Source organism: Poecilia reticulata, linkage group LG15, assembly GCF_000633615.1.
Source record: "Poecilia reticulata strain Guanapo linkage group LG15, Guppy_female_1.0+MT, whole genome shotgun sequence".
In the NCBI taxonomy this organism is placed as follows: Eukaryota; Metazoa; Chordata; class Actinopteri; order Cyprinodontiformes; family Poeciliidae; genus Poecilia; species Poecilia reticulata.
In genome coordinates this window covers 21,993,736-22,010,917 of record NC_024345.1, presented here as the reverse complement: position 1 = coordinate 22,010,917, position 17,182 = coordinate 21,993,736, and the positions used below count along the sequence as shown (strand labels likewise).

Sequence of the window (17,182 nt, the reverse complement as noted above, 5' to 3'; positions counted from 1 at the left end):
AACAAATCAATGCAACTAAAGGATTCATTTAAAAAAAAAAAACACCCTGTAGTAAAACTGTACAACGAAAATACATTTGGGATCTACATCTAAAGGTACATTATTAAGGTTATATACACGCCACCCCATCCATATATTATCTTTACATGTAGACTTCATTCAACCCAAACATTTAGAAAACAAGACTAACTTGGAGATGGGATCACATCAAACGGCCATTAAAAACAAACAAAAGAAGAAAATCAGTTCTTCCTGCACCTCAGCTGCTGATCCGTTCCTGTCCAGTTCAGAAACCCGACAGCTGGTCAGAACCTCACCGACTGGATGGACTGCTTCTGGAGAATTAAGCCACCAAACGGAGGGTGGCGGCGGGTTTTTGTTGTTTTCAGTGAAAGTAAAAGAACAAACTACGGTACGGCGGAGAGACGACGACACTGCGAGTGACTTCCAGGAATACAAAATAGAAACGAACCCGGCTCCCGTGTAATCCGACGCAACAGAACCAAGGCTTTCCGAACGCTCCGGCCTCTTCACTGAAGAGAGCTACGCTACTCCGTCAACGTGTCGTCTCGTTTGGGACTGGCTCGGGGGGGAAAAGAGAGAAAAGTCGGCTTTAAACATTCAACCCCCCCAACCTTCTCCTAAAGCAACTGATTAAAAAATAAAAACCTCGAGTTTTACATCTCCTCCACAGACTTCCCCCTCTTAAAGTCACGGTGTTGAAATTTATTCAGAAAAAAAACCCAAAAAACAAAACAATGTTGAACAAAGTGAGATTCTCACAATCTCTCTGCAAGAGGGAAGGGAATAAATGACTTGTGCCTGCCGTCTTCCAGAACACGAAGGTGGATCAGTCAAATCCCCGTGTTGCCGCTACGCTGCTTAGTCGATTTTCACGTTTGTGTAGATCTTCCTCACGAAGGCACTTGTTCCCATGTAGCCGACGGCGCCTGGAAACAGATTGAATTAAGCGGGTCGGTTCTGCAGAGGAGCTCTAGGAAATGTCTGAGCAGCAGTCGGACCCGGAGAGCCCAGAAGGCAAAAAAACACCTGATTGACATCAAACACTTTTTGAAACGGGGGTTGTGTGGAGTATGTCTGAGTGGGCATTAGGCAGAGATATTTAAAATCAAACCTGTCGCACCGATTAAAGAGCAGAAGAAGAGTTTGTTCTGAATGTATGGAGTACAGACTAAAACAGTGACGACCCTCCCCCACTTGTTGCTGCTTACTGCTGGTCAGCTGGCTAAATGCAGGATTCTTGAGATTTTCCTTGCTCATGAGAAAAATTTACCATTTCAATAACAGTAACTAAGGTTGAAATAATCTGATTAATTGCAATGAATCGATTATAGAATTACCGTATTTTCCGCTCTATAAGGCACCTAAAAACCTTCAATTTCCTCAAAAGCCGACAGTGCGCCTTATAACCCGGTGCGCCTTGTATGGACCAATATTGATCCACAACAGGTCTAGAAACTACGGTAAGCAGCTGCCAACTTCATTTTCGCCCGTAGAAGAAGAAGCGCGCAGTGCATGCTGGGATAGTTGTCAAAACGCTGGTTTGTTAATAAAGTTTGACTGACCCATCTACCTACCGATCTGATAATCAGGTCGTCTGCAGGTCATTTAGCACCAGGTTCTCCACCAACATGCTGTGCGCAAACGGAGATGGGTGACCATCGTCCGGCCCGGCCCAGTCGCAGAAGGCTCTCCACGCCGACCGGAGTCGGACTGTTTTGTTGACATTCCCTTTAGTGCAGCTCCATCTAGTGGATGCATAAAGTAACTCCAGCCTCTACAGTAGCGTCTATTCTATGCGCCTTATATATGAAAAAAGTTTTAGAATAGGCCATTCATTGAAGGTGCGCCTTATAGTGCGGAAAATACGGTAATCAACTAATTTAGTAATAAATTGCTAACCAGAGTGCACCAACTGAAAACGGTTTTGAAAAAAATACAAACAGAGCAATAATTAAGACAAAACTGTACAAAAATATACACAGTTTGCATTTAAGATGGAAAAAAAATCTTACAGAGTGTAAAAATGTTTTTACCAAAACTCCTCATGTTGCAGTTTTGGCTTCACCCGGTTGAAATTGTGCAAAAAAATATTAATTGAGCTCCTTCTGCTCAATGGATTTTTAGTTGGATAAACACGAAAATAACCAGAAACTGTACTAATTAAAAAGAGAATTAAAAAATTGAATGAGTTTTTTTTTTTTTGCATCTTTTAATGTATTTCTACCATAAACTCAGCAGAATGTGGCACTTTTTATCTGGTTAATCATCAGAAAAATGGATTTCTAAAACAGGTCTTAGCTGGTGGTTATTTATCACTTACACATTGAACAAGGAAGCAGAAAAAGTCCTAATTAGAAGCTGCATGTTGTCAGCTTTAAATCAGAGTACCCATGTTTCTTCAGTTTGAGACATTTTGGTGTTTAAATCGGAGCAGAAACTCACCACACATGATTCCCAGAGCAGTGCTGAACACGGCCATGTAGCCAAAGTAGAAGGACGTTTGAAATAATCCATACATCCTGAAATGCACAAGGAAACATTTTAGAGTCAAAGAACATATTTTTAATTTCAGTTTTCTATCACATATTATAAATGCAGCCATCACTCACTTAGTTTTGAAGAAATAGTAGTAAAAGGAGTACATGTAAACGTAAACCGCAGTAGATGCAGCAGAGAGGAAGCTCGTCCACTGCCTGGAGAAAACAAACAAACATTACATTTACTCACATTTACTTGAGTTACTCTTTGGAAATATTTTTACTACGCTGCACTTTTTACTTTCACTCAAGTAATTTTATAATGAAGTATCTCTGCTCTTACTTGAGCAAAGTTTCTTCATTTTCATGTTTTATAAGTCTTTTATTGAAAATAAATGATTTGGAAACATTTGCTTTTTGCCTGATTTTATTACTTGTATGAATTATCGTCATTATGGTCCTCAAAATACCAACATTTTCACTTAACTTTATCTTTTGGTCCATCTGACGATGTCATTTTTAAATATTAAATGGTTGATTTTTGGTTACTCTGCCACCTCTGTAGCATAAACACATGAAGCAGAGAATAAAACCCTGATGTGTGTTTAAAACAAACGCTCACCATCTGTAGTCCTCGGCGTTGAGCAGGAAGTATGTGCACACGATGGTGACGCACACCGTGACGATGCAGAGGATCACCAGGACCAGCATCATGAAGCCGTACACGTAGTAGATTTTGTAGGCCCAAAAGGAGGTGAAGATGAAGTACCTGAGAGGAGAGGAGAGGAGAGAGCGTGTCGTTGCGGCGCGGCGTCTGAGGGAGAACCGGATCATTTCCTCAGGAAACACTTACATTTCTATGAAAATGGAGCCGAAGGGCAGGATTCCCCCGAGGCACACGATGACAGCCGGCTCCATGAACCTGAGGCAGGACGAGATTCAACACAATCAGAGCGTTTATGTTTCCCTTCAGGGAGACTAAACGTGTTTTCTGTTTAATATCTTAAAAGGACAAGTCAGACGTTTTTTTTTCTATTTTACAGCCGATGTTTCCATGAAAAGCAGCAGTTTTCCTCAGAGTCGGCAGCTCAGACTCACAGAACAGAAACAACTTCAGCTGTTTCAGCAGCAAACACACAGATTCAAACAAAACGTAAAATATAACAACAAAAATAACAATACAACACTGTACAAGTGAGGGCAGATTTACAGCATAAGAAAAAAATCCTGTGCAAAAATACTCATGTGCAACTGAGTGAAAATCTAAAGGGGCAGAATTATGTATTTTCCAGGCTCAGTGTTATTTTATAGCATAACCAAGAAACTCTGTTATCTTCAGTTGTAATAAAAATGTTATGTTTGTAAAATCTGCCTTTAAAAAAAACTGACATAATTTAGGGCCTTGAAATTGGGTCTCTGTCTCTTTAAACAAAAACTCCTGTTCTTTCCGAAACTCCACCTTCAGGAAGTCAACATGGCTCCTCTATTAAACCTTTAGCAACGTTTTAACCAAGTGTTTCACTGAGAAGTAGCTCCTACAATGAGCTCAGCAGATGCACTAGGTGTTTGTTAATTGCTGCTGGCTAGTCTGAAGGAGCCGAGTGGAGCAGCTCTCTTAGGCAGAAGGTTGTTAGCTTGGAAACTGCAGCTCAGAGGAGGAGCTGCGCCAACCAGGCGTCTTGCCACGGAGACTAAAGGATTTCTCAAACATTCATTAAAGAGTTAAGGAAACACTCCAGGTTTTATAGTGCTATTATAACCTGAAGTAAAGCTGAAAAAGTTTATTTGATACGATACCGTCCCTTTAAATAAATGTACAAGATCTGCGTTTAAAATAATGACACACTAAAAAACTGTAAAGATTGTGCGGTAACACTTTATTTGAAGGGGGGTGAATAAGACTCATGACACTGTCATAAACATGTCATAACACCTGTCATAAACGTGTCATAACATGTCATGAACATGAATAAGCCTTCATGAATATTTATGACTGTTGTCTTAAAGCGTCATTCAGTAAATTATGACACTTTAAATACAAAGTTGACATTATTCAAAATGTCTTTGTTATGACAACTTGAATAAATCATTACTGTTTAAACTTTACCTTTAATAACATAAAGTTACCTAATTTTTAAAGTGCAATCAGTAATACTTTTATAACAAATTTATATCAGTAATGATTTCTTGCTAATATCAAGTTGTCTTAAAGACATTTTGAATAATGTCAACTTTGTATTAAAAGTGTCATAATTTACCGAATGACTCCTTAAGACAACAGTCATAAATATTCATGAAGGCTTATTCATGTTTATGACATGTTATGACATGTTTATTACAGTGTCATGTCAGTCTTATTCACCCCCTTCAAATAAAGTGTTACCGACTGTGCAAACAATAGCAGGGATTTGTTGGCTACAAAGTCTAGGGCTGAAACAATAATCAATTATTGAAATAAATGTCAACTAATTTATCAATCAATTGTTAACTGTATTGTGCAGAGCGCAGACTAAAAAAAGGCCATTTGATAGAGATACAACATTCAGAGCATTAATTAGGTCAAAATTTAACAAAATCTTTTCATTTTGCAAATGAGAAAAGATTTAAAAACCTTCTTTTTGATCAATAATGGGTTATTTTCTTAAAACAAGCTCCTATATTTTGCTGAAAAGTTACCTGTAAGTTAGTTTTGTTTTATTCCAAGTATGACAAGATATTTACACTAAAATCAAGGCAGAAATACTTGGTAAGATTTTGTGTTTTTGCAAGACAATTTGTCCATCTGTACATTTGATTTGCAGTAATGTATGTGCTGCTCCCTGCTGCAAAATCATCCACCCACCATTTCTTCTCGGGGATCGGCCGCGGCACGGCGTTCACTCTGCAGGGGAAGTTGGGCTGACCAGACAGGTTTCGCCCCAAAATGGTTCCCACCAGGTTCAGAGGCAGGATGACGAAGAAGCAGATGCAGCAGACAGCAACCTGCAGCGGAAAGAGAAAACACATTTCTGTTTACATCTGCTGTGTTTTCATCTCACCCCGACTGTCGTTGGTGCAAAGAGAAATCAACACAAAGGATCAGCAGATGGACTGATTAGTGACAATACATTTATTTTTCCTCATTGATCTTGAATAAAACATCAGAAAAGGCTTCGTTAAGAAACCAGGGGGGAGAACGGTAGAAGGTTTATGACTGGATAACACCATGTAGAGTAAACGGAGCAAACTGAATGTGTGAATCGTTTCTGGTGATTTCATGGAGGCTTCAGCTGCACAAGAGCATAAATACATAAATATATGGAGAATGAAGAGTTTCAGACATTTTGGCAAGTAGAAAGTGTTTAAATTTAACCAAGATTTGTCCTTTTGTAGCGTAAAAGTTCAGTTAAGTGGATAAATAACTAATATTTAATAGCAAAATCACCTGCAGAAATTTTTCTGGGCTCAAGAAAAATATGATCTATTCTCTACTTTGGGAACAGGATTAGAGTCGCTCTGTATTTAACCACGTTTAATTATGTTAATGTGAAACATATTTGGGTGCTTTGAAGTCTGATCTTCAGTAAAAAATAAAAGTCACTGGACAGATGTGTTTATTTAAACCAAATATGTTGTGTTGAACTCAACATTTTGCACTGGAAGAAGATTTTAATTCATTGTTAATAATTCTGCCTATATTTAAAAAGTCTCCTTCATTCTTGAATTGGAGTCAGTGGCCAAAAAAACACAACTATCCAGCCACATGTTGGTCAGAGATGTGACCTTAATTTCATTTGGTGGTATCAGAGGAAAGGAGGCTCAAGTCACATTTTTACGTTGAATTTATAACGTAAAAAACATAAAATTCCTCTAAAATACATTCAGGGTTAAGTCTAATGTGAAACAGAGGGTGTGAATGCTGACTGGCTGAGCAGCAAGTCAAGCCTTCAAGCAGCTGTTTGTAGTTAAGAACATGGTTGTTGATGAATTGATAAAGTCAGGCAGCGTCCTGTGAAATGTGTTTATTTCAGTTGAACTCTTTAGTTTAATCCGTTTCCTGTTTGTGCAGCGGATTCGTTGCTTCTGCTGTTCACCACGTCCACCAAACTTTTCATTCTCACCGCTCTAATCGGGTCGCAGCAGATCGCCGACACCGCAAGCTGTTGACTCGGATTCCTTCTGCGTGTTGCAATGTGAAGCAACGACTCACCATGGTCCCGAAGGGGATGGCTCTGGAGGCGTGGTAGTAGATGGCGATGAAGTTGATGAAGAAGGCCGTCCCGCACACCATGGCTGGGATCATGAAGGCCCCGATGAACATCTGCTTGATCCATCGCCTGCCTGCAGTCACAGAGTCACACTTTTTTAAAGGGTTTTTCTTTTCAATGGGATATGATATGGGAGCTTTATTACCTCCTTGTTTTGCATACAAACTTCCACCGAAGTAGCCGTTGACGGGAGAGGTTGCAGCGTAAACAAAAATGGCTGTGCTCAGCATGGAGCCCCTCCTGCAGAAAACACAGAAGGTTTGAGTTCAGACCGGTGGACAGTTTCCTCTAAAGACGTCTCAGATCTATTCCACATAACATGTACTAGATGTTTTTTGATTGTTTTTTTCTGTTAGCATCCCTTGTAAATAGCAACACATTCTGTCAAATTTAAAAACTATGTTTCTGGGTTGCAAAACCCATAAAATGCAATCGATAAGGGAAACTTTTGGGACATAACTGCAGCGGCTGGGGGGAAAAAACACAATTACAAAAAAAAGATGGTGTAGAGAGAACTAATAGGTTGACTATGTTGGTCAAACATAAAAATAAACTGCAGCAAAACGTTTTCCAAATGGCTCAGAAAATGCTGTTAGGAATAATGTAAAATAAATAATGCAGCAAGTCAAGCATAGAATTAGACTGAATAGATCTTTCCTAATGGACCAGGAGCTTTATCACGATACCCGATGTAGAATTTCTCTCACTTTTGGATCTAGCATTTAGTTAATTTACCATAAAAATGGAAATAAAGTAAAAACAACACAATGTTCAGAGTTCAGATACTCACTCTGTGTATAGATCCTCCACCATCGCAACGATGATGACGATGAAGGAGACGGAGAAGATCTGGCAGCCGGAGCCGATGAGCGAGGAGAAGATGAGCGGATGGCTGGACGGCCTGAACACGTCGCCATGCACCTGCTTCCAGCCGTACTCATCCCCCAGATCCCTGTCCTGTCGACACACGGCGACAGGAAGCAGAGCGGAGCAGCTTCAGCGACGAAGAGGCGTTTAAAACCAGCATGATGAAACCAAAGTTCCCGCGGGTCGCTCACCATGTCGTCCATTTCTTCCTCTTTGCTGTATCTGGCGTAATCCTTCCTCAGGGTTCTCATTAGGATCATGGACACCAGGCCCACCAGGAATATGACCATCATGAAGGAGTTAAAGATGGAGAACCAGTGAATCTAAAGGCAGGAAAAAAAGGTTAAATAAATATAATGATGGTTCATTTTATCTCCAGACACCCAGTGACACTTTACAAGAAAAAACACTATACAAGACGTTCAGTAGAAATGAAAAGAGGTAAAGAAACAAGAGGTTAGAATGAAAAGGGCAACTTGAGCGAAGCATTTTGATTTGTTTTGGGTACGCCTGTTCTGATAACAAATTTTATAAACTGTCCCAGAAGTTATCGCAATAAATGATACTATTGTTGTTTTGAAACCTCTCAAGTAACATAAGGGCATAATAATGCAAGTAAACCCCCTAAAAAAGGTCAAACTTTAATTTCGAGTAAACATTTACCAATGGAAGTGGAAGATAATTTTAAATATCCAAAACAAATAAACAAAACCACAAATAAAACTGATACTGAAGTCTCTGTAAATAAAACTGTCCTTCAAACACGGGGCAGATTTAAGACTTATATCATCCAGTGTTTTGTATAAAGAGAAACAAAACAATCAACCAAAACTTTAAATAAATTCTGTAAACGACTGGAAGTCAGTGAATCTGCTGTAAAACTGGGGTGATCTGAGAAAATGTCGAGGATTTAGTCTGAATCATCTGAAGTTCCCAAAGAGAGAGTTACAGAAATGAAACGGAGAAATGACAAACACTGTGGATCAGGATGGAAGCAGAATATGAGCAAAGAGAAGACAGAGAAAGAAGAGGAAGAACATATAAACAGATAAAAACTTAAAACTCCTCTAAAGCAGGAAAAAAACATTTTTGCTTTTGAGAAATCCTTAAAAAAGAGAGAAACAGTCAGCAGTTTGACTTGCACTTCCTGAACAGCAGCATCCATCCCAGCATGAAACCCGAGGAGCATTTCACTCACCCGGTGCTGAAAGAAGGACGGGTCCAGGTACTTGTCAAACCTGTCCTCAAACTTCACATCCGACTTCTTCCATTTCACCTGGGTGGGAACAAACATGCAGGAATTGAGGTCAAATCGCGTAACCCACGGTAACACGCCCCACTTCCTGCCTCTTTTCCCTGAGCAGCTAATCAGAAAGTGATTCAAACGTTTTATTATTGTCAATCTGATCATATTTAATAATTTATTTGTAAAACCACTGGCATCAGCATTCTATGACCTGAGTGACCGGCAGTATGTTTTGTTGTTTTAAGTCTCCCAACAAGTTTCCAAGTTCAGTTTATTAACTCAATCAGTAAAATGTAATCAGCACTGCTCAGTCTGTGGGATTCTCAAAAGAAGAAAAAATGCAAATGATTCACAGTGAATTTCTTTTTTTTTTTTTTTTTTTTAGACTAATCAGTAAAACATTTTTAAAAAACAGTTTAAAACTGTAAAAAGTGGCTACATGTCAGCTTCTTATACTTATTTTTCTTGGAAAGATGTAAAGCTTTTAAATTTTTTTTTGTGATTTAATGACATGAACATTTTGGCCAATAGGTATTAATATTGCTGTTCTGGTCGATAACCGATATCCTATATATATATATATATATATATCACTACTGTTGACACATTTAAAAAAAAAAAAGAAGATGAAAATAAATGCTGGATTAATATCGGCCCAGTTTTGTTTATCAGACGATGCCGATGTTGTATCTCTAATGCTTAGTGAAAAAATTATCAACAATATTGCGTCTCAGAAGAGATGAAAAGCTCGTAACATTTTAGGGGGCGTTTACACGACAACGATCCAACAAAAACAGAATCTTTGTTCCGTTTTTGTTGGATCGTTTACACGAAAACATTCTAATTAAGATCTGTGTTTACACAGCAACTGTACACATCGAAAACGTGTAATGCTCTCGCTGCGCCTAGTTGGTGCTAGGTTCTTTGAAACTGAGTGCGCATGTGTTAAAAAAAGTTGTACTTGAAGGCATGTGGATTTGCGTTTCCCCATCAGGTACCGTTCTCCTATAGATTGGGAGAAAACACGCATTGTGTGCGTCTGATTAGGGCGCATGCAGTTGGTGAAACACCTTGTTTGAGCTTTCACGGTGTCTGTAGCGAGCCCCGGACTGGAAGCTGTTCATTGTTTTTACCTTGGAATGGCCAACAGTCTGTTATTCCTATATCAATTTGATAAAATAGGARTTCCCGCACGTCCCATGTCCGTGTCCTCTGTTACGTTTTTCAGCAGTTAAAACAGTTTAATCCGTTGCTAACAAGTCGTAACCTGTTTTTCCGAGCCGCCTTCAAACGCAACATGAACGCTGAGACGCTTGCGCTGGGTTTACRCCTGTGAGGCAGCGAAGGAGACCTGCTGCTGCTGCTGCGCAGGTGTGTTAGAATCATGGCAGCAAACCAGCAAAACGTAAATAACTGCACAGTTTTTTCCCCAAACTAACCGACTGAGTTGAGTAAAGCTGTTGGATGCAGGTAATGATAGCTAAAAGATGACTAGCTAATATCAATACAGCACGTTAAGCTTGTTAACAAGTAGCCTGAAGGCTGCTGGTGTTGTTGTCTATGTTCAGCTACGTAGATTAATTTTGCCCCCCAAAATAAGTCGGTGCCCCCCGTTAAACTCGTCTGGAGCCGGGCTGGTCCTGGTCCGTAGTTCTCTAGATAAGAGCGCTGAACGAGCAGCCGTGTATTTTGCCACCTGGGCGRTGCGGAGCGGTGAAGAGACGCTGAGGGAACCGTATCTGATGGGGAAACAGTAACACCAGCATTGTGAGTAGTTTCTTCTTCTTCTGTGGATTGTAGGAAGCGTCATGCTATGCATGAGCTGGGGATTCTCTGGAAGAAAAGATCCGTTTTCTAGGTTTACACGACAACGGTAAACGGTACGTTTCAGAAACAACGCACTCTGGAACCCGTTTTCAATCTGTGCCGCTGTCAGAGAAAACATTCGGTGGTTTTGTGTAAATCCGCACTACAAACGCAACAAAACTCTTCCGTTTTCCCCCGAAATCGTTGTTGTGTCAACGCGGCCTTAGATTCACAGCAAACAGGCTTCGTCCATTTCCTGGACTTTTTCTGCGATCCACAGAGTTAGGGCAAGAATAACTCTGTTTTGTTTTAAATATGAAAGTAAAGTTTTAAGAACAAACAATTACAAGTCCAGTAGAAGACTTTGTATTTATTTTGATTCAAATAATTTAAAAAGACTTTTAGCGTTTTATGTTGATGTTATATTGCAGTTGATTGGATTTTTTTAAGTTGTATTGAAAATCTCTTTATTACCTATTTTAAAAAGTCATCATAATGTCTTTAAATACACATTCATATGAATGTGTATTTATATTTCTGCCTGAAATATGATGTATTTCAGGCAGAAATGCACTCAGTCAGTGAGAAAAAAATCTGAAGTTCTACTTTTTATGCAAAGCAACAGTTTGTTCGTGGCAGTGGCTTTGCTATGTCATCACCTTTGTATTCAAATGTGTAACATAAACATATGTTGTTAAAAGTAGCAAATGTTAGGCAAACTAATCTTCACTTCAAGTATCCTGATGATTAGTCTGATTGCAAGTATATTTAATTACATTTAATAGACTGGAATTTAACCATTTATTTACCTAACCATCCGAACTTTTTAACCCAATTGTTAAAAACAGGGAGATTCATAGCTTAGTTCAGTTCTGGTGAACTCAGTGTCGTTTCATAAGCTGAATATATTTCACAGAACAAATAAACGTATTTGCATTTCCCAGAGTCTAATGAAATCACGAAACGGAAGCCTAACATTTGCATACTATGTACAAAGAGCTCTTAGTACTCACAGAATAGGACATGGTGATTTTGGTGTTTGGCATGAGCTTCACTTTGCCTTCGCTCGTCAGGTTTACGTCAACGATCCTGTTGCCGTTGTAGCCGATCTCCAGCTTTTTGTACGTCCAGAGGTAATGCTCCTCTCCGTTTTCGTCCGCCTCGCCGACGATGCCTTAAAGAAAACAACATGGATGGAGTCACTGATCTGAGGGAGGCAAAAGTGCTGATGGGGACACAAGTCTGAACGCAGCGCTGCTAGTCAGGACATGCAAACCAAAATAAGGGGAAGCTTGTTGTATTGCCTGTCACTTTGGTTGCCTCAACTATCCATAGTCCATCTATAATGAAGGTCAACTATAATAAACGCATCAATATCCTCTATGTTACTTCATTTAAGCTGCTGAATGAACTCTGAATTTGTCTTTGTTTCCTCTGATTAAACTTTGATAGATTTAAGAGAATTTGATTAACTCTTCGCCTGCATCGTTCATGTGCAGCTAACCAAATTTATTCCATTTCTGTTTTCATAACGTTTCATTTTGCAAGTTTCAGTCTCCATTAAAACCAAACATAGAGTTTAACAGGAACACATCTTGTTCCCTTTGGACTTGAAGGGTGAATCTGGATGTTTATTTTCTACTTCAATACTATATTTAAGCACTTATCTGTAAACATAAATAATAAAAGGGTTATTTTAATAATAGTTCTTATGCAACTATGCATGCACTGAAACCTAAGGGTAATTTATAGAGGTGACATAAAGTTAAAGTTTTATTACAATATTTTGTGGTACTATTGTGATAACAATAAAAAATGATTAAACCATTAATTAGCCCCACAAACAAATACCACTCGATAGAAAACGGATGCATTTGCAACAGGCTTCTTTAGGACACCAGTCACATAAAAACGTGTGATTTATGTCACTAAAATGCACACAGAGGCAGGAATGGGGCTATTGTTTTTCAAATTTATTGACATTTATTGATTTTCTTATTGAAATAATAGAGAAAATATGAAACAACAATGCAGATAGTTTTGGGAAATTTTAAACATGAATTGAAATTTATCGGGACAACTGAAAATCTAAATTTATCATAAATAAATAACAGGATAAAAGTCCATCCCTACCAGAACCTCCTGCTCCAAGGCAACAGTTCACCATATACATTTATTTACTATTATTCTGCTTTGTGGTTTACAGTCAGTACAAAAAATTGCCAAAAATTTTATCTTTAGTAAGTCAGTTTTTTATATCGCACCAATTCACCACATTTATTTACAAAAATGCTGGGAAACAAAAGTATCACTTTCTGTACTACTTTCAGAAGCAAAGTAATAATTCTGCTTCTGTGCAGAAACTGTTACTTTGCTTTTAGTAATAGAATCATTAAAAAGGTACAAGAAATACTTTTATGCTACAAATAATGAACATTTAGAATCAAATATAGCAGCCAGTGTCTTTCCCATCCACAATAGCCCGGTTTGAACGCAATCAAACTTATAACACTGTAAGAAGTGTTTCTCCAAGGTTATAAAGTAATAAAGTGGAGATCTGCTGTGTTTGAGCTTGTGCATAGAGTTCACCGTCACGCTTGCTGGAAAGTCAATGACTCAGTGCAATCGACTGGGATTAGCAACCCAAAGTGAATTTTATTAAGTTATCTTAAAACTTCAATCCAAGTGAATCCATGTGTTTGGGTTGTTGGCATGTTTCAGGCTATAAATTTAAGATGTTTGATCTAAATATCTAAGCATCTCAGAAGTGATGAATCACGCTTTAACCCCTTAAATGCAGCAGAGTAAATATCAGAGCCTCACCCACTGCATGCAACATCCGCATGCAGACGGGTGGATGTTTAATCAGCCGGAGGAGTGGTGGCCACGATTGCGAAAAAAAAAAAAAAAAAAACGTGACTACAAGTTTAGCGTGAAGAGGAAGAGACCTAAGAAGTGTCTTTAACATCCCTCTAATAGTACAGGTTGTGTGTCATCAGAGCTCTTTTGCACAGGTGAATACACTAATGGTAAGTTGCTGTGGGTCGTTTGCATCCTAAATCCGTTTTAAGGTAAATGAAGTAGTAATGAATGAGTAAACAGCAGTCATGCAGCTTCATTCCCAGAACTGGGTTGATCGACTTTTTGGTGGGAAAAACATAGCAATATTTAAAAATCCCAAAACTCTTCAGCATCAACCAAAACCCCAGAGGTTGAAAGTAGCGTCACTTACCCCAGATGGGCAAGTCATCGATGTACATCTGATACCAGTAGTGGTTCTTTATGGCATAAACAAAGGCATCCTGTTTGGGTTTGTCCAAGTTAATTGAACAGTATGTGTTCTGCATGACTTCCTCTGCAGAGATAATGGGACAAAACATTTTGAATTAGGTGCCATAAAATGTGAAACATGCATACATTAACAGTTTTACTCGTGCGTTTGGGCCAAACAAAGCAGAAAACCTTTGAACTTGATGTCCAGGCCGCTGAACTCCAGCTCCACCCCTTGCAGAGCCTCTCCGAGGGTTTCATGGTAATGACTGATGGTCTTCTTGGAGCCCGCGCAAAAGGGCAAAGAGAAATACTTGTACGTCTCCTGTCGATTGTGGTAAGGCCCCACTGTGTTCATCCATAAAACGACCTCCTCCTTATCTGTGTACTACGAAGGGAAATTAAAAGGGATTTATTCAGTTCGAAAATGCTGCACCTGTTCTGCAAGTCCATCGGGTTTCTGAATATACAGGTAGGTACAGTACCGTTAGGTACAGTTTCATATCAGTGGCAACTCAGCAGACTGTGATAATGAGGTTTAAATAAAAAAAGGGAAACCATTAAAGCGTAAAGTATGCATCAGTCCGTTACTGACATCAAGGCATGACGAGGTTTTTAAAAGTGTTTCAAAATTGCACAAAAGTGAAACCTTTTTATTGAGATGCCAACCTGATAGATCTGTCACAATAACAAATTTTGTTGAACAATAAATTGCCCCGGAAGTTATTGCAATAAACAATAATGTTGTTGTTTTGAGACTATTTTCAAGTAAGAAAATACCAACTAATGCAAAAGTTATAATAACACAAGAGCGCATTCTCAAAGGTCAATAAACTGTAATGAACATTTAACACTATAACTGGAAGACATTTTAAATATCCAAAATAAATAAAACAAATAAAATGAATCATGAAGTCTCTATAAACAAAACTATCTTCAAAAACAGGTTTAGTTGAGACCAAAACACCAGACTTTTATGATCCAGTTTATGGTAGAAAGAAAGCAAGAAAGCAAGAAAGATGATAAAACATGCAAATGTAAATTATTGAGTTTGTTTCAATTTATCATGCAATTAATTGATTGATTGCAACAATCTTACAATCCGTTTCTCCGTGCACTGCAGATCAGCTGGCTGAAAGAAGCCTACTATACTTTTCCTTTGCTTACAGGAAAGGTTAATTTGGTTGTTTGGAAAAAATTATGGTGTGGAAACTAAAATAGTTGGCTGCACTGACTGCCAACTTTATCCAAGCAGACAGCCCAACTAATTAACCCTTTATTACTACCTTGGTTTACTGAGTATTCTGCATAAGAATGCACTTAAACTATTGAATGTTGCGAGTTCTTTTTAGCTTTAATTATGTACCAACAATAAATGTCATGCATAAAAGTATAGGAAAGATAAACAATGTTTATTATTATTTTTCCAGAAGTAGGACTGGGTATGTCATTAAAAGTGAGTTGCTGGTGTCTCTGAAAATAAACACCTTTTATTTGCTGTTGACAGTTGTAGAGCTAATATTTTCAAATGCAAATTCAACACACAAAAATTTGCTTTTTTTTTTTCTCAATACCTACTAGCAAAACAAAGTTTATAGCTAAACTACGTTTAATTTACTTGAAGATGAGAATAAATCTTCAAACCACCCAAATTTTCTAGAATCTCCATTCTCAAATATTAGCCCAGGTCAGGTTCATATTCCATCCAAAACGGAAAATAATTTATAGATTCATTTCAAGGTTTAAAAATGTTTCATTTCAAAATTAATCTAAGCTGAATGTTTTTTAATTTAAGGCAGAATTACTCGTTTTTAATTATGTAGAGATCTTATTCTACGGTAACGAACATAACATTTGGACTGAAAGTAGGATTATTACATGTCAATTAACTTATTAAGGTTCCCCCCTACTCTAGTAGAAATACAAAACGTTCATTTAAACATCGTGATATTTTTTACTCTGTATTGATTCGAAAACAGATGCCCATTGTATTCAAATTTGAATGCAAACTAATGAAAATGTACCAGTTATCACTTTCAGGTACGCCTGTGTTGCTCTACAAAGCGATATGCCATGGCTGTGTTTGCTTACGTTGAAGGAAGTGAACTTCCACGTTGTATAAGTCTACTCATCCGACTGCTTTCATACCTACACCAGGTTTTTTTTTTTTTTATTCAGACTGATCAATGAATCCAAGACCTGCTCAACACTTCTAGATAGTATCTGACTGCAATCAAACGTATAACAGAGAAAATACCAACAGGCCTCAACGTTTCCCCTGTGTTCCAGCTTAGCTTATTTACGGTTCTACTTCTGCTTTAACGCTAAATGTAGTTTAAATTTGCTCAACTGACTAATGGAAGCCCATTGGTGCTGTAAGAACAGATTCCACCGGTGCTAAAGGAAAGCTAGTATGGAGCCGTTGTGAAAAGCTAACAGTTAGCATGAGCGGTTAGGCCGATTAAGGGTTGAATGTTCGCTGGCTAACTGAATGCTTATCTGTTCAATAGCACAGGAAGTATCGATTTATCACTCAACAGACTAAAGTTATACACCCTCGTATGTGTGTGATCCTGTTTCTTGAACCGCAGCTAGCAGCTTACCCACAGCATAAACGTCCATTATTTTTCAACGCTCCCCCCCGCTTTCTCAGTCGGCCTCATTTAAACGCCGTCTTACCGTGTGCTCATGCTCGTCCGCGTCAACCGGTAATAAAGAGCCCACTACTGCAAGGAACGCCGCCACTGCCAACTTCCACCGGGATGAACCCATAATTTTTTGGTGAAAGTATGCAGAAAGATTGGGGTTGTTAGCTACGTTGGGCTAATATCCCACCTTCTTCCTGGTTGTATGACAGAGGCAGTTTTCAGGGATGCTCTCTGTACGCTCTCACCGAACCTACGCTGGATTGGTCGAGAGGAGTCACGTGGTGCTCGGTGTCCAATCAGCGTGGAAAGCGATGGCTCCAGCGGTGGTTGGAGGAACTCTGTCGGCGCATCTTGCGCAGGCTTCAGCCACGTCATCCCGACTGCCAAGACCAGAGCTTCACCTTTGACGACCCGACCACGCGTGGACGGTGCGGGGTTTTATCAAAAAGTAACACTTTTAAATTGTTCTCAATGGCCTAAAGCTGGCACCCTGTTTGCTATTCTTAAATTGACATATTTATGGAGTATACCTAAAAGTACGGAAGAGGATTAGGGCCATTGAAAAGAAAAAAAAAAAAAAAAAAAAAAAAAAAAAAA

General features: G+C 38.8%; 1 protein-coding gene across 2 annotated transcripts; it reads right to left on the bottom strand.

Annotated features, from left to right (window-relative positions):
- Positions 1 to 32: 32 nt before the first annotated feature.
- tm9sf3 (transmembrane 9 superfamily member 3) lies at positions 33 to 16,861 on the bottom strand. Of its 2 annotated transcripts, none has more exons than XM_008430052.2 (15): positions 16,773 to 16,861; positions 14,130 to 14,325; positions 13,900 to 14,022; positions 11,681 to 11,841; positions 8,814 to 8,891; positions 7,807 to 7,938; positions 7,539 to 7,705; positions 6,894 to 6,988; positions 6,691 to 6,821; positions 5,344 to 5,483; positions 3,355 to 3,423; positions 3,124 to 3,270; positions 2,634 to 2,717; positions 2,467 to 2,543; positions 33 to 950 (listed from the first exon to the last, which is right to left on the bottom strand). In XM_008430052.2, exons 2-15 carry the CDS (start codon positions 14,293 to 14,295, stop codon positions 883 to 885), a joined length of 1,638 nt encoding a protein of 545 aa, XP_008428274.1. In that variant the 5' UTR covers positions 14,296 to 14,325; positions 16,773 to 16,861; the 3' UTR covers positions 33 to 882. The 2 variants fall into 2 exon arrangements, with proteins under 2 accessions (XP_008428274.1, XP_008428273.1); XM_008430051.2 differs by having other exon boundaries at positions 16,617 to 16,841.
- Between the last annotated feature and the right edge of the window lie 321 nt (positions 16,862 to 17,182).

What these genes read in the sequence shown, in the direction of transcription:
- tm9sf3 (XM_008430051.2), bottom strand. Translation starts at nt 16,709, where the DNA reads ATGGGTTCATCCCGGTGGAAGTTGGCAGTGGCGGCGTTCCTTGCAGTA. An exon ending in CGGACGAGCATGAGCACACG is followed by an intron (nt 14,326 to 16,616) that starts GTAAGACGGCGT and finishes TTCCCTTCGTAG; the next exon opens with TACACAGATAAGGAGGAGGT. An exon ending in GTGGAGGATCTATACACAGA is followed by an intron (nt 6,989 to 7,538) that starts GTGAGTATCTGA and finishes TGTTTTCTGCAG; the next exon opens with GAGGGGCTCCATGCTGAGCA.